The sequence below is a fragment of the Meles meles genome, chromosome 12 (genome assembly GCF_922984935.1).
Source record: "Meles meles chromosome 12, mMelMel3.1 paternal haplotype, whole genome shotgun sequence".
Taxonomy (NCBI): domain Eukaryota; kingdom Metazoa; phylum Chordata; class Mammalia; order Carnivora; family Mustelidae; genus Meles; species Meles meles.
In genome coordinates this window covers 60,314,275-60,341,853 of record NC_060077.1, presented here as the reverse complement: position 1 = coordinate 60,341,853, position 27,579 = coordinate 60,314,275, and the positions used below count along the sequence as shown (strand labels likewise).

Here is a 27,579-nt window from a genome sequence, read left to right as displayed (position 1 = left end):
TCCAGTGATAGGATATTTAGGTTGTTTCCATATCTTGGCTACTGTGAATAATGTTGCAGTGAACATAGGAGCACAGATATCTCTTTGTGGTACTGACTGTATTTCCTTTGAGTATATACCCGGAAGATTGCTGGATCATACAGTAGTTCAATTTTTAATTTTTTGAGGAACCTCCATACTGTTTTCCACAATAGTTGTATCAATTTACATTCCTACCAACAGTGCACAAGGTTCCCTTTTCTCCACATCCTCACCATTATGTACTTGTTATCCTCCATCGTTTTGAAACAGCCATCCTAACAGGTGTGAGGGACTATCTCATTGTGGTTTTCATGTGCATTTTCCCAATGATTACTGATGTTGAGCATCTTTTCATATACCTGTTGGCAATTTATACGTCTTCCTTGAAAAGTTCAATATCCACTCATGAAAAAAACTCTTAATAAAATATAGAAGAAAATCTCCTCAGCACAATAAGAGCCATTTATAAAAAGCCCCAGATAGCATCATAATAGCAAAAAATTGAAGGCTTGGTTCCTCTGTGGTCTGGTACAGGGCTTGCTCCTGTCACTTCTATTACACAAAGTACTAGAGGTGCAAGCAACAGCAATAAGTAAAGAAAAAGAAATAAAAGCCATCCAAATAGTTAAGGAAGAAGTAAAATTATCTCTGCAAATGATATGATTCTATATGGAGACAACCCTACACACTCCACACACAAAGCAACAACAACAACAACAACAACCCGGTTAGAACTAACAAATTCTGTAAAGTTCCAGGATACAAAATAATATACAAAAATCAGTTGAATCTATTTATACCAATAATGATCTAACCAAAAAGTAAATCAAGAAAAAATTCCATTTATAATAGCATCAAAAAGAATAAAATACTTGGGAATAAATTTAATCAAGGCAGTAAAAGATTTGTACACTGAAAACTATAAAACATGGATGAAAATAATTGAAGAAGACACAAATAAATGGAAAGATATTCCATCTCCATGGAAAGAATTAATATTGTGAAAATAACCGTACTACCCAAAGTGATGTATGGATTCAATGCAATCTTTACCAAAATTCCATTGGCATTTTCCACAGAAATAGAAAAAACAATTGCAAAATTCATAAGGAACCACAAGAGACTCTAAATAGCTGAAACCTTGAGAAAAAAGAACAAGGTTGGAGGCATCACACTTCTGGACTTCAAATTATATTACAAAGCTATAGTAATCTAAACAGTATGGTACTGGCCATAAAAACAGACACAAACCAATAAAACATAATCAAGAACCCAGAAAAAAAACAAAGCATAAATGATCAATGAATTTTCAACAAGGGCACCACGAATATACAATTGGGAAAGGACAGTCTCATCAATAAATGGTTCTGGGAAAACTGGATATTCAGATGGAAAAGAAGGAGACTGGACTCTCATCTTTCATGATATTAAAAAAAACCCCTGAGAATGGATTAAATACTTAATTATAAAATCTGGAATTGTAAAATTCCTAGGAGAAAACAGAAAAAAAAAAGCTCCTTGACCCCGGTCTTTGAAATGATTTTTTGGATAAGATACTGAAAGCTCAAGGAACAAAAGCAAAAGTAAAAACAAATGGGACTGCATCAAACTGTAAAGGAAATGATCACAAACTGAAAAAAATATTTATAAACTACATATTTAGTAAGAGGTTAATACTCAAAATATATAAGGAACTCTTACAACTCAATAGCAAGTCAAAACCAAAAAACCAGTCTGAATAAAAAAGAGGCAGAGGATCTAAAGAGACAGACATTCTTCCAAAGACACAGAAAAATACAGTTTTCAAGACAGAAGTTTAAGTTCTAGACTGCAGGGTACTTGGATTCCTCCAGCCTGGATTAGTGTAATGTGGTCCTAGTTTTCCAGTATTCTGAGCGTGGGTCCCTCAGTCTCAACCTCAATGGACAGCAAGTCTCTAGAAGCTTCAGATCCACCATGCACAAATAGTTGTCTGTGAGCATGATGGCACAAGCATATGCACTATGGAGAGCTCCTCAAATTATAAACTTACAGCAAAGTTTTCAGGACAATTAAGCATATAGTTTGACAGCAAAGGACCACAGTCTTTAAAAAAAGATCAAATTAAGTTACTTTTTAGGCTATTTTTTAAAAAGCCCCCAAATAAGCTATCAAATCTTTGAAAATACATACTTAAATATTTTCTTACCTCCCTCAACAAAAAGCAAGCTCCACAAAATCAACCCTCTCCAACATGTCTAAAAAACCAACAAAATGAAAGAAAACAAAAATTTTCAACTCTGGGGGTGCTTGGGTGGCTCAGGTGGTTAAGTGTCTGACTCTTGGCTTCTGGTTGCATCTTGATCTCATGGGTCATGCGATCAAGCCCTGTGTCAGGCTCTGTGCTTGGGGAAGGGGTGGGAGGATTCTGCTTGGGATTCTCTCCCTCTGCCCCTCCCCACATGCACGTGAGCACATGCCCTCTCTGAGAAAGCAAAATTGCCAACTCTGCGTTATGGTGAAAAACCTTTTTGAAAAAAGCTAGAGTAGAGAGGTGAGCAGTACTACCCAGAGACAGGCCAACTATATCTTCAGTTCCCCAAATTCAGGAATTTGGTATGCTTTGGTGAGATCTGCTTTTCTCTCTTCACATCACACGTGCGCGCTTGTGCGTGCACGCACGCGCGGCGCGCGCGCACACACACACACACACACACACACACACGAGGGCAAGAGTACCAGCATTAACTCTCATACATCAAGGGACAACAGAGAGAAGAAGCCTCAGTAGCATTTTACTTTAGGGACTCAGAACATAATCCTGGTGCCGCAGGCCTGGTATTTGCCTCTGTTTATCAGATTGGAACAATTACCACTGAGCTGTCATATGACTGGAAGATAGAAACTTTACTGGTATTTTAAGAAGTGACAAGATTTCTGTTTCAGTGAACAACCTCAGAAGATACTGTCTTCATTTTAATATAAAATGTTTTAGATCTCCAAACCCAGATAGAAAAAGATCCCCCCATATAAAGGATATACAGCTCTACTATGCTTTTTCTCCCCAAATTTGAAATAAAAGATTTGAAGATCCAACGCTACATCAATGCAAATATCGGTCTGTTGCAAGTATACTTTTTGATTAAATTGGCATACATCAAGTACAATTAGAAAGGTTATTTATAACGAAGAAATACATAATTCTGCATCTTAATGGGAATGACAATTACAGCTGATAGTTGCTAATTAACATTACTTCTTTTGCTTTGGTGTCAGATATTTCCTGTATGATCTTTATTGCTGGCAATGGACATACCTAATTCCGGAAGGTACAAAAGGGTTAATTATCAGTAACAGTTGTGTTCATTACAAATTAACTGGTAACCTGACCAGTTCTGGTTTCACCTTGGAGACTAGAGGATCCAGTAGGATCTGTAAACTCTGACCCAGCATCCTGGCAGGAGAAGTATTTGTTGAACTTTCCGCTCAAAGGTGCACCTCCTGGGGCGCCTGGGTGGCTCAGTGGATTAAGCTGCTGCCTTCGGCTCGGGTCATGATCTCAGGGTCCTGGGATCGGGCCCCGCATCGGGCTCTCTGCTCCGCGGGGAGCCTGCTTCCTCCTCTCTCTCTGCCTGCCTCTCTGCCTACTTGTGACCTCTCTGTCAAATAAATAAAATAAAATCTTTAAAAAAAAAAAAAAAAAGGTGCACCTCCTCACCAGGTGTTCAGAATGACAGGGAGAAAAGCCCCAGGTGATGGGGATTTGGGAGGCATTGCCTGTTTCAGGCAAGCAGAAATGCATGGCCCTGTTTGGTTCAACAGCTCCATCCTCTTGTGCCAATGCGACCATTGTGGTTTCTCTCTTGGACAGCTCAGGGGTGTGTGATCAATGCTGGAGGCCAGAATTGAATGAAGAGAAAGAAGCACTGCAGCTCTCAGCACTGAAAACTATAAAGCCCTCTTTGCTTGTGCTGTAAATTACCTATTTATTTTGTTAGCATGAGATAGATGAATATTTCTACATATAAAGGTGCCCAGCTAAAATCAGGATAAGTGATATTAATGGCCTATGGTCAGTATTATTGAAACTCCAAAGCAATAAACTTTATGAGTCAATAAATATTACATTTGCAACATAGTTAACATTCCTTTACTGTCTCTAGCACTTATTACACATTGTAACCGCAAGTCTACAATACATTATTCATATTTGGGGTGTCACCAAGTGATGGATTGCTGCGGGAGAGGCTGTCCTTTAAATAAATCAACAAATAAAAATGCAAATGTTAACATTTTCAGCCACAACTTTTCCCATCTTGAATGGGGAATGAAAATTTCACATTATATTGACAGGCAGCAGAGAGAACAATTAACAGCCCACATTGTGAATGAGAAAGATGACTTTGCCACGCCTGGTTTTATCACCTGCATGTGGGACAATATGGGACTCTTTAAGTTGTTAACGTTTTTCAGAGAACAAAGGAAAACCTATTTCCCACTACCATCTGTCCCACCCCCATCCTGTTTTCCAAGTTTGGAAAATTCTGGGAATCAAAGGTGGAAAGGCTTTTACTCTTCTCAGTACGTTTAAAGGTTTGTTGGGATGAAAAATAAACAGAGTTTTGTCTTGCATTCAGAGTTTGCATGTAACTGAAAAGTAGTCTATAAAAAATGCCTTTTCTATACTTTGAAATAAAAATAATTCAAATAATCCTGATTCTGAAATCTGGAAAGCAACCACTGTGCCCTCCTGGTAACTGATTTTCATAGTACTGAATCTTTTTTTTTTCAACTCTGCACTTTGTATAATAAACCTATAATACGCCATCATGCACTTCTAAGGATGAAATCCAGTGTGTTACACATTGTTTTATTTAGCCAAGTACTCATTATTTATGAAACCTCTGCGAATCTATATTTAGCTGATTTGCAGTATTAAGAACTAACTGATACAGAATCTCTTTTCCAAGGTCCATAAATATGAGTCTTCACAGTAATTCTAACATGGGCTTGTAAAACTGTACGAAGTTGATATGGTCCATTCAGAAAATGTGTGCTGAGAATGTTCTACAAAACTCTTACTGGGGAAACATTTTATTCTTTTTCATGCTTCTCTCTAAACTGAAATGCAATCATCAAAAACACATTAAAGTAGCGTTAAAGAGCTCGCTTTAATCTTCAATAGGAAAATTCACTAAGAGTGAAAATCCAGATCATTTCTCCTCTTTTCCTGTAACTTCTCCAGAGGAAGCCCTCAAGGTGACTGGGATGGATCCTCTTGGAGCACAAGCATTCAGCCACAAGGCCGAGTGGTCCAAGGAGGGACCTCCCACCCTCAACATTTCAGAACTGACAGCTTAATGTGGGTACTTGGGAAATACTAATAAGGGCAGCATTAAAAATGAAAGAAAGGGGTAATGGACAAAGAACGTGGTAAACCAGATAATTTTTTTTTTTTTTTTTTTTGCTTGTTGGTCACCTTCAAAATAAGGAGGTTGTCATTGTCAACTATTACAGTATTTAAGATAATGGGCTTTGTAGTCTGAAAAGCTAGTTCTACATCTTATTAGCTATGCGACCTTAGGCCAGTCACTCAATCTCTTAGTTGCCTAATTTTGGAAATGAGAATGATAGTAGTACCACTTCCTAAGGCTCTGATGAAGATTAAATCAGACAGTCCATACAAGGGTGGACACACAGTAGGTATCTAACAGATGGCAGTCATTACTGTCCTCTGTGTTAGGGTTATTTCCCAAAAGTTCTTTATAATTAAAATTAAGTCTTGAAAGCTACATTCATCTGATAAGATGCTGGGAATTTAAGTGCTCAAGCAAGCACATTCCCAAGGAAGCTGAAACTAAGCCCATTTGGTGTTGCTGTTTATATAATCAGCCTTCAATGCATAATAGGTAGGTGGCTTATTGGATGTGAAAAAATTTTAATAATGTATTTCTTTTCCTAACTCCAGAAAAGGCTGAGAAAATTCTTAACTCTTTAAATGTCTCTGGTATCCGTAAACATTGACAGTTCTTTAAAATTGTAATACGAAACCCACCATAATTTTCAGAATCAATGAATTCAATTAGTTAAACTTAAAGTCCAAGTGTATAACCATTCTGCGACAAACTGGGAAAGACCTGCTGTGAAGCACATTTTCTGATGAAAGATAGGATTAGCTTTGTGTTTTTCTGGAAATCCTTGCCAATTACCAGTTTCAATTAAGGTGAGGCATGTGTAAAGGAAAGAGCTCCATGCGATCAACCTGGCCAAATCTAGATGCTTCCAAATAAGGCCTCTCTCTTGAGTAACAGCTCTTAAGAATTGTCAAGACTTTTCCACTCCTTATTAAATGACTCCCTACCCCCCAAAAGGCTCTTACCTAGAGAATGTTAAACCAAAGAGTCCCTGAGGCTTACCGAGAAGTGTCGTGCTGCAGTGCTGATGAGCTTGTGATTCCAAGCTCCCTTTGGCTTCCTATTCTCATCGGAGATGTGGATGCATCTTTTCTAACTCCTGCCACTGTTCCTGTATGAACAATAAAAGGCATTAATTTGGGCATTCAATAAAAGGAAATGGAAAAGTCCATTCTGAGCAATATATTAGACATTCCAAAATCCCTAAGCTTTAAAAGTAAGCTATTTTCCCCCTCTGAAATGAAACAATGGCAGATGGGAAACTCAGTGGGTTGTTTTGATTTTGTAAAATCAGAGATCCACAGTAACTTGTTTTAAAAAAGTACCTCTGTGCAATAACAGACTGACTACTGATTTTGTTTTTAAACCTGATGGTCTGTCATCTTCCTGCTGGTTTGAGTTTACTGTGAAAATGACCAAGGAGGTAGATTGCTTTATTTTGTTCCCTTTAACCATTCTAAGAAAACATCTTTCGTCTCTCTGAGTCCAGCACTTCGTACCTCCAACCCCCCCAAGTTAAACCGCTCTTACCCCTAAAACTTTCAAGGCAGATATAAATCTTGAATGCTTCTTTCAAAGACCTGTACACTGGGCTAAAACAAGTGTCTGACTGGAAAAGATGTTCACCTAACCATTCCAGGGCTGATTTGGTCTCTGTTCCTTTCTAACAGGCAATGTTCAGTTAATAATTATTTTTCTCCTCTGGATTGCTAAATAAGATGGAATGGGCAGAAGGATTTTTTTGTTTTTGTTTGTTTTCTAATTATTATTTCTAATAACAATAATTTTCTCCTTCTCCTCTTCCTTCCCAATATTATTTCCCAAACAATACAAAACATCCCTGTCTTTTTCTTACAAGACTGTAAGAATCTCACCCATAATTTTCTTCTGGTTCCTGGAAAACTACAGCCCAGGCTGCTTAAAGAAATTATTTGGGAAGATTTACTCTTTCTTCGAGGAAAGTAACATGAAGACAGCTTTGATGTGTTGCAAATACCAGACCCTCAAATGCCAAGAATATAGCATTCTATATTCTGGGAATGGTACCCTTTCTCAGCGTTACCAGAGAAAAATCAGGCCCAGAGAAAGCAAGAGTCTTCTATGTGCAGAGATTAGCATCAAAACAGTGACCATAATCCTTGGTATTCAAAAGCTATACTCAATACTGGCTGTTCTCTATTATGTATAGATGTAAAAGACTAGCCACCTAAATGCACAATTCAGTCTTCTTTGTATACACAAACCCGTGGGACCCTGAACCCAAACCAGTATATTTTCATACTAGACACAAACTCCATCAGTACATGCAGTGCACCAATCAGTAAATATTTACCAAGTACCTAATGATCGGCAAGGGCTGGTGTCAGGATTAAGCTCAGAATTAGTTTAGGGGATGGTAAAGAAGACGGGAGAGTAAGAACATGAGATACTCTGAACAACCTGGTAAAGAATCACAAATCAGCCAAGGCAGTATAAGGTGACAATGGCTAACAGATATGGTATGCTTAGTAGGTGCCTGGTACTGTTCTAGGCCTCTGCCATATACCATTTATCTTTTTTTTTAAAACAGCTTCATTATAATTTGAATACCATAAAATTTAATCATCTTACACTTACCAGCTTGATAAACAGTAGTAAATTCATATAACTTATGAAAGCATGACCACAACCCAGTCTGCTTGAGATCCTTTCCCTCATCCCTCCCTCTGCTCCTGCTCCATGTGCATGCTCTCCCTCTCAAATTAATAATTTTAAAAAATTTTCATGGGATTGACATTTCTTTTTACAATCTGATTTTAGAATATTTCCTCACTCCCCAAAGTTCCTGTTTTGTTCCTATCCTTCCTCTAGTTCTCTCTCTCTAGTTTTGCTATTTCTAGAAATTAGTTATATTTATTCTCATAAAACTCCTTTGCAATAGATACTATTTTTACATCTAATTTACAGATAGGTAAAATAAGCTATAGGGGACTTACATGACCTGCCCAAGGTCACAGAGCTAGTTAAGTGATGGAGACAATATTCATGTCCAGATAATCTGATCCGAGAGTTCTACTTTTAGGCTATTCCCCCGTAATAAACGGCACAACAAGTCTGAGAAATTAAGAAGTGAGAGAGATCATGTATGGCTGTAGGATTAAAGAAGATTTGATGCAGGAGGTGGTATTTTGATAGGAAGGAATAAGGAGCATGGAATTAGCAAAAGTATTCAATTAAAAACCCTGAGGCTAAATATTTAATATATTCAGGAAATATTTATTGAGCATCATTACGTCCTTGTACCTTGCTAATCACTTTAAATCACTTTACATGCATTATCTCATTATTCCTTCCAACAGTCCTTAAATTATATTATTGCCCTCATTTTATAGATAAGGAAGTAGAAACTGAAAGGTCAAGCAGCATGTCCAGTATCACACAGCTAGTAAGAACGAGGCTGGGTTTTGACTTTGTATTGCAAACTCATCTTAAACACTGTGCTAGTTGGCCTCAAAAATAAAACAGAGCAGCAACAAACACAATTTAAAAAACCAAGATGGTCTTTGGAGAGATTACTTCTGTGGCAGACCTTGGAATAGAGTGGGACAGAGAGAACCGAGGCAGGTAAAGCAGCTCATTACTATTACAACTGTCTAGGTAGAGTCCTGGGTGCAGTGAGGAGAAATTAAAATGTGTAAACAGGAGTAGAAACAACTGAGAGGGACTTGTGGGTAAGGTGAGGGAAGAAGATATGCCTGGTGAAAGAATATAATTATCTCTGCAATCACTATTATAGAAGACTTGAACATTAGTCTTATTTATTCTGTTTTGATCCTTCTATCAGAAGTTTAGTTGGAATAACTGACATTTGATGAGGACAACTTAAAGAAGGAATTGTAACAGAGGGCCCAGGGACTCCTATGGAATCCATGGATATACTTCATGAATGTGTGACTCCCTCATAATTGCAGGCACAATGATGTGTGTATGTGTGCCCATTACTCTTTAAGGAAAGGGGCCATAGCTTTCATCACATTCTAAAAAGGCATGAGACCCCCCAAAAGTTGAGAATGATTGGTCTAAGACATAGGACAAGCTTATTCCTTTTAAGTGCTATTCCTTATTAAGTTTCTGGGAAGTTACATATCATCTTTTAATTATACTCATTTCTTCTACAAAATTTGATTTCATATTAAGTATACCAACAATTACATACAGTTATGCATATTCATAAAACTACATACCTGTTTACACACACACACACACACACACACACACACACAACATATGCATTTTAAAAATAGAAGTGCACATGGCGCCTGGGTGGCTCAGTTGGTTTAGTGTCTGACTCTTGGTTTCAGCTCAGCTAATGATCTCAGGGTTGTGGGATCGAGCCCCACATCAGCCGCTGGAAAACAAGTAGATGTTATATGCTCAGTGGCTGGAAAACTAGGAGATGCTTTATGTGCCGTTTCAAGGCCTATCCTATAAAAACCTTCCATGTGTACTCTATACCTTCCTACTTCTTGCTGACCTGTTGTCGCAGGGCCACTTAATAAATATACTAGCTTTGTGGGCCACTGAGCTTCTGTTATGACTATTCAATTCTGTTATTGTAGTATGAAAGCATCCACAGACAATACATAAAAAATGGAAATCGCTGTATTCTAATAAAGCTTTATTTACAAAAATAAGCAGTGGACAAGATTTGGCCATGAACAAAGTTTGCTAACCTCTATACTCAAGGTGATCTTGGAAGAAACTTTTCGTTTCTTAAGCTGTTGATATTTTTTCTATTTGTTACCGTATTTTAGCCTAGCCAACTAAATATAGCTGCTATGAACATATTTGTAAGTTAATTATTGTGTGTATGAGATTCTCTCTAGTATATACATTTAGAAATGGAATCTCTTGGATATGGGGTATTTGTTCTTTATCTTCAATAAATAATGCAAAACTGTTTTCCAAAGTGGTTGTATAAATTTACACTCTGATCAGCAGACAAGCATTCCTGGTGCTTTAGTCTTGCTAACACAAGAATGATAATGAAAATGCAACTTATCATAATTTGTGGGAGGCAGCTTAAAACAATGCTTAGAGAGAAATTTATAGTTTTACATACTTATATAAGAAAAGAAGAAAGATTTAAAATCATTGATCTCAGTTTTCAATTTAAGAAGCAAGGGAAAAAAGAGCTAATTAAACCCAAATTAGTATAAAGTAAATAATAAAAATACGAACAAGAATCAATGGAATAGAAAACAAGCACATAATAGACAAAAATCAACTAAAAACAAAGGTTTTTTTTTTCCTTTAAAAAGCCAGTAAAATTGATTACCCCCTAGCAAAGCTGATCAAGAGAGAAAATTAAAAATTACCAATATGAGGAACGAAAGAGGTATATCACTACAGATGTTAAGTGCATTAAAGAAAAGGTATGTTGTGAACAATTTTAAGCCAATAAAATCAACAACTTAGATGAAATGAGCAAATCCTATGAAAAGCAAAATTTAGCAAAATTGAACACAAAAAGAAATGACAAATCTGAGTAGTCCAATATCTGTTAAAGAAAAATAAAATCCAAAGTAAGAAAACCCATACACACACATACCATCACCATCAATGCTAACAACAAAAGCAACAACTCCAAGCCAGATGTTTCAGTGGTGGATTCCATAAAACATGTAAGGAAGAAACAATACCAAGCTTACACAACCTCTTTCAGAATACAGAGGAGAGAGAAAATACTCATTTATTTTTCTTAAATTGTGGTAAAATACACTTTGCCATTTTAACCATTTTAATGTGTATAGTATGTTGGTATTAGGTCCATTCACAATGTTGTGCAACCATCACACGACCTAGCTCCGGACGTTTTAATCACTTCAGACAAAAACCCTGTAACAATGAAGCAGTCATTCTCCATTTTCTTCTCCTAAGTCCCTGGGGACCATAAATCTGCTTTGCCTGTTTTTGATATTTCATATCAGTAAAATCATGCAACATATGGCCTTCTGTGTCTTGCTTCTCTCAATTATCATAATTTTTTCTTTTCTTTTTCAATTTTAAGTAGGCTCCATGCCCAGCAATGGAATCTAATGCAGGGCTTGAACTTATGACCCTGAGATCAAGAGTTGCATGCTCTGTGGACTGCCAGCCAGACGTGCTTCCCCTTCATTCTACTGATGTGTGATTTTTGCACCAGTTGGTTTTTGTGTGTTGAACTACCTTTGCATTCTTGAGCTAAATCCCACTTGGTATGTTATTCTGTTAATACGCTGCTGCATCCAGTTTTATTAGTACTTTATTGAGGACATTTTCATCTATATTCACAAGTGATATTGATGTGCAGTTTTCTTTTCTTATAATGTCTTTGTCTGGCTTTGGCATCAGAGTGAGGCCTGGAATAAGTGAAGAAGTGTTTTTGGGGAAGAGTTCCAGAAGGATTCAGGTTAATTCTTTAAATATTTGGTAGAATTCACCAGTGAAGCCATCTGCTTCAAGTACTGGGCTTGTCTTTTTTGAGGGGTTTTTGATTGATGACTTAATCACTTCACTTGTTTGGGTCTATTCAGATTTCCTATCTTTCTTGAGTCAGTTTTGGTAGTTAGTGTGTTTTTTAGGAATTCGTCCATTTCATCTATGGTTGCCTAATTTGTCGGCTTTTGATGTGTCTACTGTTTGGCTCAACTATTACTTTTTTACATCAGGCAGCAGTGGTGTGTTCATTTGGTTTTTAATGTTTACAAGCAATGTCCTACGTGTAGTTGCTTCTCTGTCCTGAGAGAGGTCAGGCTTAGGAAAAACCCTGTGTGAATCATTTAGGGAATAGACAGGTGAAAAGAGACAAACACAATTCCTTGAGAACAAGATCTGTTCTGCTTTCTCTGGGACCAGATGCTCATACTTGGAACTCAGGATGCCGTCTTCAAGAATGCTTCCATGAGGGGCGCCTGGGTGGCTCAGTGGGTTAAAGCCTCTGACTTCGGCTCGGGTCGTGATCCCAGGGTCCTGGGATCGAGCTCCACATTGGGCTCTCTGCTCGGCAGAGAGCCTGCTTCCCTTCCTCTCTCTCTCTGCCTCTCTCTCTCTGCCTCTCTCTCTGCCTATTTGGGGTCTCTGTCTGTCAAATAAATAAATAAAATCTTTAAAAAAAAAAAAAAAAAAAAAGAATGCTGCCATGAAAGGGTTGGGGATGGGACAAGCCCAACTTAAAATTCCACAAAGTTCTCCTTCTATGTTTCAGTGGCCTTTTTGCTGGCTAAGCATTTGCTTCATTTTTATTAATCTTTCACTATCTTTCAGAGTTCTGATAAGGCTGATTCTGGCAGTTTTGCCAGTATTTTCAGTATTTCTGGGAGTTGAAGGTGGTAGGGGGAGCGCTTCTGGAAGTCCCTACTCTGCCATTTTTGCTGACATCCTGACTTATTTATGACACAGCATAACTCTGTTACCAAACCCTGACAAGGTCATTACCAAAGAGATACTATACACCAATATCTCCCAATCAGTGTAATTCATCAAATTAACAGAATAAAAAAAAGAAAATGCATGGTCATCTCAATAGGTACACAAAAAAGACCTGATGAAATTCAACACTCATTATGATAAAGACGCTCAGCAAACGAGGAGGGAACTTTCTTAACCTGATAAAGAGCACTTACAAAAAACTTACAGCTAAAATCATACTAAATGGTGGGAACTGTTTCCCTATGAGATCAAGGCTTCCTTATGGAAGTTCACTTTTACCATTTTATTCTACATTGTAATAAAAGTTCTAGGCAGCATAATGAGATAAGAAAAAGATATAAAAAGCAAAAAGACTGGGAAAAAAGTAGTTGTTATGGACTGAATTGTGCTCCCCGACCCTGCCCAAATTCATATGTTGAAGTCCTAACTTTCACTGTACCTCAGAATGTGACTGTATTTGGAGACAGGACATTTAAAGATGTAATCAAGGCTAAATGAGGTCATACAGATGGCTTTTAATCTGATCCTTTGTCTCTAAAGGAGAGAGAGACAGGGGGTGCCTAGGTGGCTCAGTCCCTTAAGCAGTGGACTCTTGGTTTTCGGCTTTGGTCAGGATGTCTGGGTTGTGGGATTGAGCTCCACATTGGGCTTGGAGCTCAGTGCAGAGTCTGCTTTAGATTCTCTCTTTCTCCTCTATCCAGCTCATGCTCTTTCTCTCAAATAAATAAAATCTTAAAAAAAAAAGGGGGGGCAGGGAGAGAGACACACCAGGGATGTATTCTCATAGAGAAAAGGCCATGTGAGGATACAGAAGGCAGCCATGTGCAAACACAGGAGAGAGGCCTTGGGCGGGAATGACTAGAGAGGAACATGAGTGAGCTTTCATGAACAACAGAAAAGTACTCGATCTTAATTGTATGGGTGTATACAACTGTCAAAGTTTATCAAACTGTACATTTGAGACCTATGCAGTTTTACTGTATGTAAATTAAATCTCAATCAGAATAAAATAAAAATTTAAAAACCGTACAGTTTTCTTGATTCTCAAGGCTGTGCTGTTTTCAAGACCGCACTCTACTGAGCTTTTTGACACTGTAATCAATCAGCATAAAGACTCTGAAGGGACAAGCATGTACACTTCTTAATTAATGTAGGTACTGAGGTCCAAAGGTCTAACTGATCAGATCTTTATGGCTGGGAAATGGTGCAAAGTCACAGAAAGAGAAATCTGTCTGTTTATCTATTATGTTATACCAATTCATTCAAGAAATATATAATGAGGGCGCCTGGGTGGCTCAGTGGTTTAGGCCACTGCCTTCGGCTCAGGTCATGATCTCAGGGTCCTGGGATCGAGTCCCGCATCGGGCTCTCTGCTCGGCAGGGAGCCTGCTTCCCTCTCACTCTCTCTGCTTGCCTCTCTGCCTACTTGTGATCTCTCTCTGTCAAATAAATAAATAAAATCTTTAAAAAAAAAAAAGAAATATATAATGAGTACCTACTACATGTTAAGCAATGTTGTTATGGGATGCAACAGTAAACCACAGAGTTTTCATATTCTAGTGGGAGAAGATACAAAATATAAAAAATTAGTGAATTATAAAGTATTTGAGATACTTCTATTATAGAGATTGGGAAATGTAGAGGTTCTGGTTTAAGGGAAAATATTTCATATACAGCAACTTCTACTCTTAATGCTGGTCTCTTGCATTTGAATTCCTTTTTTTTAAAAAAAGATTTTATTTATTTATTTGTCAGAGAGAGAGAGAGAGAGAACGCAAGCGTGCACGCACAAGCAGGCAGAGCTGCTGGCAGAGGCAGAGAGAGAAGCAGGCCCCCTGCTGAACAAGGAGCCTGATGCAGGACTTGATCCCAGCACCCTGGGCTCAGGACCTGAGCTGAAGGCAGTGGCTTAACTGACTGAGCCACCCAGGCGTCCCTTGAATTCCTTTTTAAAAGGGACTGAGCAGGGGCACCTGGGTGGCTCAATGGGTTGATCCTCTGCCTTCAGCTCAGGTCATGGTCCCGGGGTCCTGGGATGAGCCCCGCATCAGGCTCTCTGCTGGGTGGGGAGCCTGCTTCCCCCCTCTCTCTTCCTGCCTCTCCGCCTATTTGTGATCTCTCTCTGTCAAATAAATAAATAAAATCTTAAAAAAAAAGGGGGGGGGACTGAGCAGGACAATTTAATCTACATGTCTAGCTTTATGCATAGCACTATACTATTCCTTTCTTCTGTGTTCTGTTGATAAAGTCATCAACTTTAAAATAAATCTTTTAGCTCAGAGTTCTCAGAATCAGAAGTAATATCTTGTGGTACATTTTCTAATGATTAAACATACAACAATGATTATGATATTAATAACAAAAGAAACAAATAAGCGTTCTTTAGAGGCAAAGTGGAACTGCCTTCTAAACTTTGGATACTCCAACTTGTTTATTTCTTTAACATCGTCACCTATATTAATCCATCATTCACAATCCATCATCCACAAAGAACATTCGTATCATTGCAAGCACAGGCTTATTTAGAGGAACAACTAGGAGTTTCAAGATTATTTCTCATTTCAGATGAGTCTAATAATCCTCTTCTAGTAAAAGAAAATGTGTTTCGGAGCCCCTCAGGGGCCGTCAACCAGTGATCGCTGCTGTATATCATATAGCCGAAAAAAGGCCAAAGACAAAATGGGGGGCATGGTCAATGCCATCAGTTAAATCCAAATTACTTTAGGTTTAGCCTCTCTTGAAGTTTTAAGAAGACTCAGGGATCCATGGAGAAGGAACAAACAGGCATAGCTCTAACTGTAGCAGAGGCCTTTGGGATGGCTTTGCAGCCTCACTTAGAAATGGGCAATGCCAAGCCCTGAGGTCTAACATTTCGATTCTGGAACATGTCTGCTCAGTGGCCTCACAGCCTCTGCTAGCCTGTCAGCATCACAGAGAAAAAAAATGCCCTCAGCTTGGAGGGCTCTTATGAAAGGGAATCGGTGATTGATAAGAAAAGGGCAGTTGGAGGCAAGCTGGGAGAGGGAAATAAAAACAAAAAAACAACCACCACTGAGTAGGGAGGAAAAAAGGAATGAACAGTGCTGTGTTTCCAGATTTGTGTCTTTGGCTTAAAAGTTCTTGACTCAAGTTTAGATTTTCCTAAGTAACGTCTCCTGGTTTCCACATAGCTCAATAAAGGCATATAAAATAGAATATACCAAGCACTGATGATTGAAAAACAAATTATATTTTAAGTATGATTCTCACAAAACTGTACATGTTGTTGTGATCTCAAGGTTGTTTCTTTCTTTCTTTTTTTAATTAATAATTATTTAAATAATAATTATTAATAATACATAATGTATTATCTGCTTCGGGAGTATGGGTCTGTGTATCATCAGTCTTACACAATTCACAGCACTCACCACAGCACATACCCTCCCCAATTAGTGCTAGGTTACCGGTCTTATGTTACACAGGGTGTCCAAACCCCTTGCAGCACACCTGTAAAGCCCGTCTCCCATCTGGCTGTGTGCCACTGGAAAGGCCTCTGCCTTAACTGCCCTGTTGTGTGATCTGCGCGTACCGGCTCTCATGAGCAGAAGGACTCAGACGGGCAGCTACAGCTCCTCAGTGATCACCCATACTGTAATTTGGCAATGGCTCCATATCAGAATAAAATAAGAGAAAAATACATGATGATCCTCTTTTTTTTTTTTTTTTTTTTTAAGAGAGAGAGAGATGGAGTGCATGTGCATGAATGGGGCAGGGAGGGGCACAGGAGAGAGGGAGAAGCAGAGAGAGAATCTTAAGCAGGCTCCATGCTCAGTGCAGGGCTTGACTCGGGGCTTGATCTCATGACCCTGAAATCATGACCTGAGCTGTCTTGGAGAGTTGGACACTTAACTGACTGAGCCACTCAGACACTCCTTACATGATAATCTTATAAGTAGAAAAAAAAAGTTAATTCCTGTGAATACCTTAAAACAAAACTCTCTTAAAACAATGAGAAAGTTTATTTTTTTTTTCCACTGCAACAAAACAAACTTCCCCCTTCCCCCACATACACACACACACACACAAAAGGAAAAAAGCTAACAAAAAAATAAAACCGTGAGTGAAAACTGTTCCTGAAAACTTTGCAGAATTGTAACAGCTTTGTCTTGGTTAAATTGATTGGTATAGCAACATTATAAAATGACTATTAGGATTCATTGTGCACAACAGAAAGTGCTGAAATGTCAGCAGACTATACAGCAAAAAGTAATGGGTTCTGAACCCCTGTTAGTCAAAAATGATTTTGTTTCAAATTAGAAATTGATTTTTTTTGGACACGAGCCCTTTCCAGGCTTATAGCTTCCGTAGCTGGGCCCGGGAGAGATTAACCTCCACCACTGTAAGGGCTGGCCTGATGGTACCTTTCTCAAAGTGCCTTTTCAACTGCAGCCTTCTAATGCGGCTGTGGTCTTAACCAATAACACAAGTCATTTGTCCCTTTGCTATTACACTCCATTTTTCTCATTTTGCCATTTTATTTTCGTGCTGGCACACAACACAAATTTGTTGACAAGTTAACAGAAAACTATGTTAAGACTTGCAGGGTAACCACCACATACACCAGTTTTGATTGGTTCTCTATTCTCCAAAGTGCAATGACTAAGAAGAGAATACGAGTTTCCCATCACTCAAGGACTCACAGAGAAAATAAAGAAGATTCTATCTCAGAGATGAAGTCTCTTCAATCTCATTTTTGTTTCTGCTAGCAGAATCTACAAAGACAAAAGTTGTTCTAATACAATGGAGGTCTGCAGAACTTCTGCCTTATGTCAAAAAAAATGTACTTGCTTTTCAAGATGTGGATAGTTCCCTTTCTGAATCTTGGACTAATTATCATCTCTCAGTTATCTGGAAGAAGATTAAACACCTTCTAGATTAATCATAGTTAAAACTAAAAATCATGACAAAGGCGGTGGGTGATGAGAGTGTGGTATACAAGGTCTTCTATTAAACTGCTGCCCATTTTTCAAACAAATGAATGTAAGAGTGGCCAGAGAGATTATGGAAAGTTGGTTGCTTAGTACCAGAGTGGGGCAGGTGCCAGTCCAGTAAAAAAAAGAGGCAGATATGTGGATGGAACTAGAGGGTGTTATGCAAAGTGAAGTAAGTCAGTCAGAGTAAGATAAATACCACATGATTTCACTCATGTGTGGAATTTAAGAAAGAAAACAGACAAACATATGGGGGGTGAAGAAGAGAGTAAACAAGCTATAAGTGACTCCTAAGGAGAGAGAACAAATGGGGTTGACTGGGGGAGGTGGGCAGAGGGATGGGCTGGATGGTTGATGGAGATGAAAGGACGGCACTTGTGATGAGCGCCAGATGTCGTATGGAGCTGATGAATCGTACTGCACTGCGCATTAATTACCTAAAATATAAATTAAAAAAAAAAAAAAAAGAAGGAAGCCAGGGTTAATGGTTGTGAGCAGGTAAGAGAGATATTTGGGGAAAAGGTGTGAGCAGAGGGGGCTCCCAGACTTGTTGTGGCCCTCTCTTTCCTGTACATCTCTGCACAAGGAAGCTTGGACTGGCTGCTTCTGCTGGGAAGTGCTTCTCTTGGTAAGTTCAGGAGAGATGAAGCCATAAGCCATTCCAGATACAATGAGTAAACACAATTAAATTTTGACCACTTCGCTCAACATTTCAGTTATTTTATAATTGATTTCTTTTAAAATATCTGTGACATCTGGGTGTCTAGCTGGCTCAACTGGTGGAGTGTGTGACTCGATCTTGAGGTGGTGAGTTCGAGCCCCATGTTAGGTATAGAGTTTACTTAAAAACAAAATCTTAAAAACAAAATCTGCGACATCTAAAGTAGGAAGAATTACTGGCACTTAAAAGACTGCTAGGCAATACATGTTTCAGACTGAAGAAGTTTCGTTTCAGCCACAATGTAGAATTGTCTATGACCTCTCCTTCACCCTTCCCATATTTCTAGTTAATCGAGGATTAACTATAGTTGTTAGAATTTACGCTCCCAGCAGAAATTTACATTCAATTTCCGGTCCTCTTTACTCACTTTGAACATTATTTTATGCCTATAACCATATTTACTGTTAAATCAGCCTTACAGTTTGCTGCTTGCAAAGAGGGACAAATCGGACAGTTGCTTTTAAGAGTATTCTAAGAGAAAGGCTGATGTGATTCAGTGATGTAGCAGATGTGCCACCTGTGGCCTTGCAGACACATTTCAATTGGTAATAGACTTAACTCTTGTTCAGGGTGATAAAAATCATCTGGAGTTTGTGGCTAGCACCCACCAGCAAGAACTGGCCCCAGAACAGCTTCTCCTTTTGCTACATATAGATGCTAAACTTACCTCTTTGGGGTCGATATGTATCTTTCTTTTGACATGTCCATAGGGTATCATCTTCTGTATGTGATTGAAACCCAACTGTCTTCTTCTCTCTTCTATTCTCACCGCTGTTAGGGGACTCTTGGTATTTTTTGATGGACGATGATGCTCCCAACAGCCAGCCATCACATTTTGACTTCAATAAACTGAAAAGAATAAACATGAATGAGCTGTAGAGAGCACAGATGGGGGGGCACATGATCATATAAAGGCATATAAATTCAGCATGAGTTGAAATGCAATTCATGGCAGCAAGAACTTCTTTTTCTTATTTTTTATTGAAGTATAATTTGAATAATTTACCGAGGGTCTATTTTGTATCTTGCCACAATAATTTTAGAGAAGAAATGGTCTTTATCCTCAAAAAGCTTATATTTGGAGTTGGAGAAATGAGACTCAGACCCATAAAACTGCTAATAAAGCCAAAGAGTATGACTAAGAACCAGAATATCTGTAGAAATAAAAAGTACGCTAAAACAAGACTTGTATAACTAAAATGTTTCCAAGTACTAAAATTGAACAGTAGGGATTAAAATATCACCAATTTGCTTCAAAATGCATTTGTTTTTCTCATGTTCAATTGTTACAGTATTTATTATGTGCTCAGAGTATGTGCAGAGCAGTACAATGGTTCATGTGGAATAGCTGGTCTCTGCCCTCACATAAGTTCATTACAAAGTCAACAAGGCAAGTATGGAGTAAAAGGAATTTTAATGAAAATAAACACGTGTGCATATGTTTTTCTTGCTAATAAACTGTGTTCCCACCATTAACACATTTCCTCTTGTAACATTTTATTTTTAGGGAGAAGTGTCCCAATGATGTGTATTTCTTACTATTCTACCAGCCTCTTCCTTTACATTTAAATTCACCACAGACTCATGACACTTTGGTCTTGTCCTCCCCATGCCCAAAAACAATGTAAGAGTTAAAGTGAAAAAAAAAAAAAAAAAAAGAGAAGACATTTAATCAAAAAGTAAAGTCTAAATATTAAGGTATTTGAACTCCATACTTATAAGAATATAAGTATATAAGTTGAATAAGTTGACAGAGTATTACTGGATCCATTGCTAATCTCAGGGCTCTTGACCAGGATTCAAATCATGTAAACCCATCCAAGTCATTTGGCTTCTAGTTTACGTTGATCAGAATTTTTAATAATGTTTGCTCATATCATAATTTACTAATAAAAATCAAGACACTAAATGGCTTTATGTTTGGAATGATATAAAGAAACAGTAACTATTCGTGGTATGGCTTTATATGGGCATAATGCAATATATTAAATTTATACTCTTAAAAAAATTTTTTTTTAATACCAGAACTCAGGGATCACTTTCCCATGTGGACTAACCAGTGGATGTATATCTTAGCTCATATAACTTCTATTCATGGGAAAGGAAAAGGAAGAGAATAAAACTACCTCACTGTGAATATAAGATAATTTTACTTTAACCTAGAAGCTCCAGATGTAGGCAAATCCAAGGACTACATCTCTACCTTTTCTTTTTTTTCTTTTCTTCCTTCCTCTACCTCTCTTTCTTTCCTTCTTTCTCTCTTTCTTTCGAGACAGCATGCATGAGTTGGGGGGGCTGGGGAGGGGCAGAAGGAGGGAGAACCGTTAGGGAAAGAAAGAATCCCAAGCAGACTCCCCACCAAGTGTGGATCCTGCAGTGGGGCTCCATCGATCCCACAACCCTGAGATCACAACCTGAGTACATATCAAGAGTCAGACACTTAATTGACTGAGCTACCCAGGTGCCCCCATCTCTGCTTGTTCTTTTCCTTTTTTTAAAGACTTTATGTATTTAAAAGAGAGAGTGCTTGTGCTCTCTCAAATAAACCGGATCCTCTATCTCAACAGGGGACCTGGCTTCTAATTTCTTTAAAATAAAGATGACTACAAAAATTTTCTTATTTCCTTTGCATTTATTTCCATCTTTACCTATCTACTATCCCTCTGTTAGTGTCTCAGAAGAAAATCACACCTTTTATTCGTATTCTTGATATCACTGACCTATACCCTCTGTGACTAGAGTCTATCAGTTATCTCCTTTTCTTATAATTTATAAACTCCTCCTCTCAACTGGATTCTTTCCTAGGATTACAAACACGATCAGACTTTCCATTAAAAATCAAGACCTAAACCTAAAACCGCTAACTCCTCCCTTCAGGGAGGAGTATAATACTCAGTGTCAGTGAGGGTGCAGGGACAAGAGCACTGTAATACATTATCGGAGGAACTGCAAATTGGTATAGCATTTTATGTACCTACCTCTTAATAATTCTGCTTTTAAGAAGTTATCATATGGAATTACATTAACAACAACATGAGGATATTTGTTCAAGGACAGTTATTGCAGGATTATTTGTAACAGGGGAAAACTGGATGCAAATATTCAATAGAAGAATCAATAAAAAATACTATGATAGAGGGTTGGGATGGAGAAGCGGTCATATGAAAACAAGAGAGATGGTTCCAAAACCATATTTAGGATTTAAAAACAGTAGGACTTGATGAGTGTTCGAATGTGAAAAATGAAGGGAAAAGGTAGTGAGAATGACTGGCAGAATTATGGGGGCATAAGCAATACAGAGAGGAAAGATTGGGAATGTGGGAGAAATTAAATGTAGGCTGAGTTACTTATAAAACATTTGGGAAGATATTTCAAGAAAGCATTTGGATCAATAATTCTATAGTGTTTTGGTACTTGGCTGGCTGACTTAACAGTGCTGGGTTGAGACAGAGTTGAGCAAGTACATACTTCACTTTCAGTGTTCTCAGTGAAGCAGAAGGTAAATTCATTCTCGTGAGTGAAAGAAATGGGTATTGAGAGAAGTGAAGATCTGGAATTTGTATTGAGGGAATTCAAGATAAAAATGACCAAGAACAGGGAAAAAACTATCCCGTAATGTTTAAAGTCTAATGATTAGAAATCATAAATTTGTGTCAAGACTCAGGTGTTACAGATGTAAAACTAGAGAAAGCAGCCCGTGAGCTTGATCCTGGGTTAGGATTTTATTGGGAGGGTGCAGTATACTGGTCAAGGTTCAAACTCCAACACCAATAGGGTCCCCAGGAGGAAAGTCCTCCCCACCCCACACAAGCTCTCATATTCTGTGCCAAGTTGCCCTCTTCTGTGGCTCAGGCTTCATTAGTTTTGGGGTATGATGTGAAGTAGGACTCAAGGTTCATTTTTTCCCCATATCTATATCTAGTATATCCAGTATTATTTTTTTGGAAGACTTGCTTGATACTTTTTCCATAGACTTGCTTGATACCTTTGTCAAAAAGCAATTGAACATATGACTGTTTGGGTCTATTTCTAGACTCTATTCTGTTCCACTGACCTGTTTATCTATGTTAATGTGAATAACAACCTGTCTTGATTATATATCTTTAGTTAACATACCAAAACTTAGGTTCACAAGTTTTTCAATTCACTCTTCTAAAATAGCAAAGACTGTTTTTGCTATTCTAGGCCCTTCATATTTCCATACAAATTTTAGAATGTTTGCCAATTTCTATAATAGTAGCTGGTATTTTGACTAAAATTGCATTGAATCTAATCTTCAATTCAGAAAAAAATTTGTATCTTCACAATATTGAGTTTTCCAATTTAAGAACATGGTATATCTTTCTGTCCATTTATTAAGTTTTCTTGAATTTATCTCAGCAGTATTTTATAGTGATCAATGTAGAGGTTTTGTACATTTCTTGTTATTTCCAGGTATTTGATGACTTCTTATGTTGCTGTAAATTTTCTATTCTAATTGTTGTTTTCTATCTATTGCTATATGACAGCTAATTGCATTATATAGAAATAAAATTGATTTTTGTATGTTGAACTTTAACTCGAATCCTGTGAGTATGTTAAATCCACTTAATAATTCTAGTACTTGTTTCTGTAGGTTCTTTAGGATATTTCCACGTGTACAGTCATGTTATTTGAGAATAAAGACAGTTTTACTTTTTTCTTTCTAATATTTTTTTATGCCTGATCATACTAGCTAGGACCTCCAGTACAATGTAAATATAAGTACTAAGTATGGACATTCTTTCCTTATTCCTAAAAGTGTTCATCACTAAAGAGATGATCTTTGTCCATATCCTCTATCAGCTTTCTAGTTCAATGACAGGCCATTTTTTTCTCCTTATAATGTATGAGCAATGGAAGAGCTATGTTAAATGCTTTTTCTGCATCTATTTGAGACACTGGATTTCTTTTATTATGTTAATATGGCAGATCACATTGATTTTCAAATGTTAAAACAACTTTGCTTTCCTGTTATAAATTGTACTTGATTAAACAGGATTATCCTTTTCATATATTTCTGGACTTAATTTGCTAATATTTTGTTAAGAAACTTTTTTGTTTTGCATTTATGTTCATGAGGGAGATCACTTTGCCATTTTCTTTTCTTCTAATGCTTTTACCTGGTTTAGGTCTCACAAAAGGAGTTGGGTAAGTTCTTTGTTCCTCTAGTCCAATAGTTCTCTAGAGGACATTTTGTTACACAGAGGATATTTAGCAATATCTGCAGAGGTTTTTGATTGTCACAAAGTTGGGGTGGAATGCTATTGGCAACTAATGGGTGAAGACAGGGATGCTGTTAAACAACCTGTAATACACAGAACTCCCCAACAAAATATTATTGTGTGATTTGAAATGTCAATAGTGCCAAGGCTGAGAAACCCTACACTAGCCTCTGAAAGAATCTGTGTAAGATTGATATTATTTCTTCTTTAGATGTTGGGTAAAATTCACAAGTCTAGTTTTATTTGTAGGAAATTTCTTAATTAAAAATTAAATTCCCTCAACAGGTATAAGGCTATTCAGACTTCCTAATTTTTTGGCTAACAATTTTGGTATACTGTAAATTCCAAGGACTTCATATCATTTAGGGTGTCAAATGTACTTCTAAGAGATTGTTCATAATATCCCTTAATTACTTTAAAAAATATTGTTAGACTCTCTGGTGACATAGATTCTTTTTTATTCCTGATACTGGAATTTTTTTCTCTTTCTATAATAGGTTGATCATCTTGAAAAGGCTTACAAATTTTACATATATTTTCAAAGCATCAACTTTTAGCTTGTAGATTTTCTCTATTGTTTGTTTTCTTTTCCACTGCAAGACTTATCGAAGAGTGGACACTAGAAAATTGAAAGCAGAATAGAAATATGGAAGTACTGCAAATTGGAAAATGCTGGGAGAAATTAGGAGTTCTGGCAAAGAACGAAGAGGTATGTTAATGTCCTGGACTTTAGCTGAGACACCAAAAGGTTTACAACCTAGACAAATGTTTATTATGAACCTCTAACAAAGCTTAAAACCAAGCTATGACAAAATACATAGGGAGGAAAGACCAAATACATAGGGAGGAAAGACAATTGAGTCTTACCAATTTAGAGGGACTTGGAAAACACATGGGACTTTCCAGGGATATGCCCTCACAAAGCATATATCCAAACCTATCTTAGTTCAGGGTGACTACCAAGTAATTAAGTTGCTGAGAACAAAAAAAATCAACAACCTTCAGAGAATGATAATAAAATCCACTTCTCTAAATGCATCATCCATAATATATAGGATATAATTCAAACTGCCAAATACAAAAAAGATAGAAAGTGTGACCCACAGTTAAGGGGAAAAAAAATCAATCACTTAAAATTCACCAAAAGATGGCCCAGATGTTGGATTTGGGCAGACAAAAACTTCATTTAAATCAGCTATTATAAATATGTTGATGTCTTCTGCCCATTTTTTGATGTGGCCTTAATTACCCCAATGTTCATAGCAGCAATGGCCACAATCACCAAACTATGGAAGGAGCCAAAATGCCCTTCAACAGACGTATGGATAAAGAAGATACGGTCCATATATAAAATGGAATATTATGCCTCCATCAGAAAGGATGAATACCCATCTTTTGTATCAACATGGACGGGACTGGAGGAGATTATGCTGAGTGAAATAAGTCAAGCAGAGAAAGTCAATTATCATATGGTTTCACTTACTTGTGGAGCATAAGGAATAACATGGAGGACATTAGGAGAAGGAAAGGAAAAGTGAATTGGGGGAAATTGGATGGGGAGATGAACGATGAGAGACTTTGGACTCTGAGAAACAAACTGAAGGTTTTGGAAGGGAAGGGGGTTAGGGGTTGGATGAACCTGGTGGTGGGTATTAAGGAGGGCATGTATTGCATGGAGCACTGGGTGTGTTGTATAAACAATGAGTCTTGGAACACTGAAAATATAAAATAAAATAAAATATAATAAAATGTTGATGGATATAAAGGAAAACATGGTCTCAATGAGTGAAGAGATAGGCAGTAATAGCAGAGAGAAAGAGAGAGCATCTAGAAAAGAACCAGATGAAAAATATAGAGCTAAAAATTATAATTATAATAAAAACTAGAAAAAAGGAGATGAAAGATCCAAGAATCAATAGAAATGACCCACTTTGAAGAACACAGAGGGAAAAAAAATGGTTGAAGAAAGATGATCAGAGTCTCAAGGATCTTATAGACAGTATTAAGCTGTCTAACAAACATAAGTGAGGTTGCAGAAAAAGAGACTGAGAATGAAATTTTTAAAAATTTGAAAAATTATATTTTAAAGAAATAATGGACAGAATATTTCCCAAATTTGATGAAAAATGTTGACCTACAGATTACAGTCAAACTGTTGAAACCCAAAGATAAAGAAAATCTTTAAGGCAACTAGATAAACATGTCTATTACATAAAGAAGAATAGTGATACTGACAGTAACTTCTTATCAGAACAAGGCAGGCAAGAGGAAGTAGAAGAGTATCTTTGAAGTACTGGAAAACAAACAAACAAACCCTGTCATCCCATAGTTCTGCATCTCATGAAAATATCCTTCAAAAATGAAGGAGAAATAGGGGTGCCTGGGTGGCTCAGTTGGTTGAGCCTCCGACTCTTGATTTTGGCTCAGATCATGATCTCACTGTCATGAGATTGAGCTCTGCCCCTGCCCTGCCCGCATTGGGCTCTGCCCTGAACTGAGCATGGAGCCTGCTTGGGATTCTCTCTCTCCTCTCCCTCTGTCCCTCCCCCACTTTTCACACACTCTTTCTCTCAAAAATAAATAAACTAAAAAAAAAAATAATAAGCAAAATGAAGGAGAAATAACATTTTCAGATAAACAAAAAAGAGAAAATCTGTTGTCAGTAGACTGGCAGTACAAGAAATATTAAAATGCTTTTCAAGCTGGAGAGAAATGACACAAGATGGAAACCTGGATCTATAGAAAGAAATGACAAGCATTGGAAATATCATATAGATGAATAAATATAAAAGGATTCTTTTTCTAAAAAGATTTTGTTTTTATTTAGAGAGACAGCATGATGGAGGGGGAGAGGGAGAGAATTTGGAGGAGACTCCAAACTGAGTGCAGAGCCTTATGTGGGGCTCCATCTCACAACCACAAGATCGTGACCTGAGCTGAAACTAGGAGTCAGATGCTTAACCCACTCAGCTACCCAGGCGGCCCTAGAAGTCTAGTCTATATATTCTTATGTTTCTCTCAATGTCATTAAAAGATATATAAATGTTTAAAGCAAAAAGATAACACTGTTTTATGGGATTTATAGTGCACTAAGCTGTAATGTTTTTGACAATAATATTGCAAAGAATAAGAAAGTAAATAAGCTATGCAATAGAAAAGTTCTTACATTCCACATAAAATGGCACAATATTAGTGCCACGTAGACTTCAATAAATTAAGGAAAGATACTATAGTCCCTATAGAATTCACTAAAGAAAATTAAAAAAGGGATAACAAAGAAATAATAGAGGAATTAAAAAGGCAAATGGAAAAAAATTCATTTTCCCCCTAATTACCTCAAAAAAAAAAAAAAAAAAAACCAAAACAGAAAAGAAGAGAGGAACAAAGAACAAATGGAATGAATAGAAAGGAAGAATAAAAAGCAAAATGCTAGGTCTAAATATGACAGTGTTATTAAATTAAATTCAAACAAATTAAATACTCAAGGAAATAGAAGAGATTATTAGACTAGAGAGAAAAATGGAGAACCTAAACCATATGTACTTTACAAGAGTCACAATTTAAATATGAAAGAATAAATAAACTGACATAAAAGGATGGATGGAAGGAGATGTGCCATGTAAATAGCACACGTGTAAAATTGGAATAGTTATATAATATCAAACAAAATAGTCAATAAAAGATAAAGATAAATATGCCATTGTGATTAAAGTGGAAAATCATCAGACACACAAAACAATCCTAACTACATATGCATCTAAAATAGAGTTTCAGAATACATA

The 27,579-nt window shown here is 37.3% G+C and overlaps 1 protein-coding gene across 8 annotated transcripts in view; it reads right to left on the bottom strand.

The window, feature by feature from the left end:
• The window catches only part of KIAA1328 (KIAA1328 ortholog), a 332,624-nt gene that overhangs the window by 46,398 nt on the left and 258,647 nt on the right, over nt 1-27,579 (bottom strand). For all 8 annotated transcript variants that reach the window (XM_046024689.1, XM_046024690.1, XM_046024696.1 and 5 more), the window contains 2 exons: nt 19,222-19,403; nt 6,417-6,525 (listed from right to left, as the gene is read on the bottom strand). In XM_046024689.1, the coding sequence (XP_045880645.1) occupies nt 6,417-6,525; nt 19,222-19,403 (291 nt within the window). The remainder of the gene's footprint in view (nt 1-6,416; nt 6,526-19,221; nt 19,404-27,579) is intronic.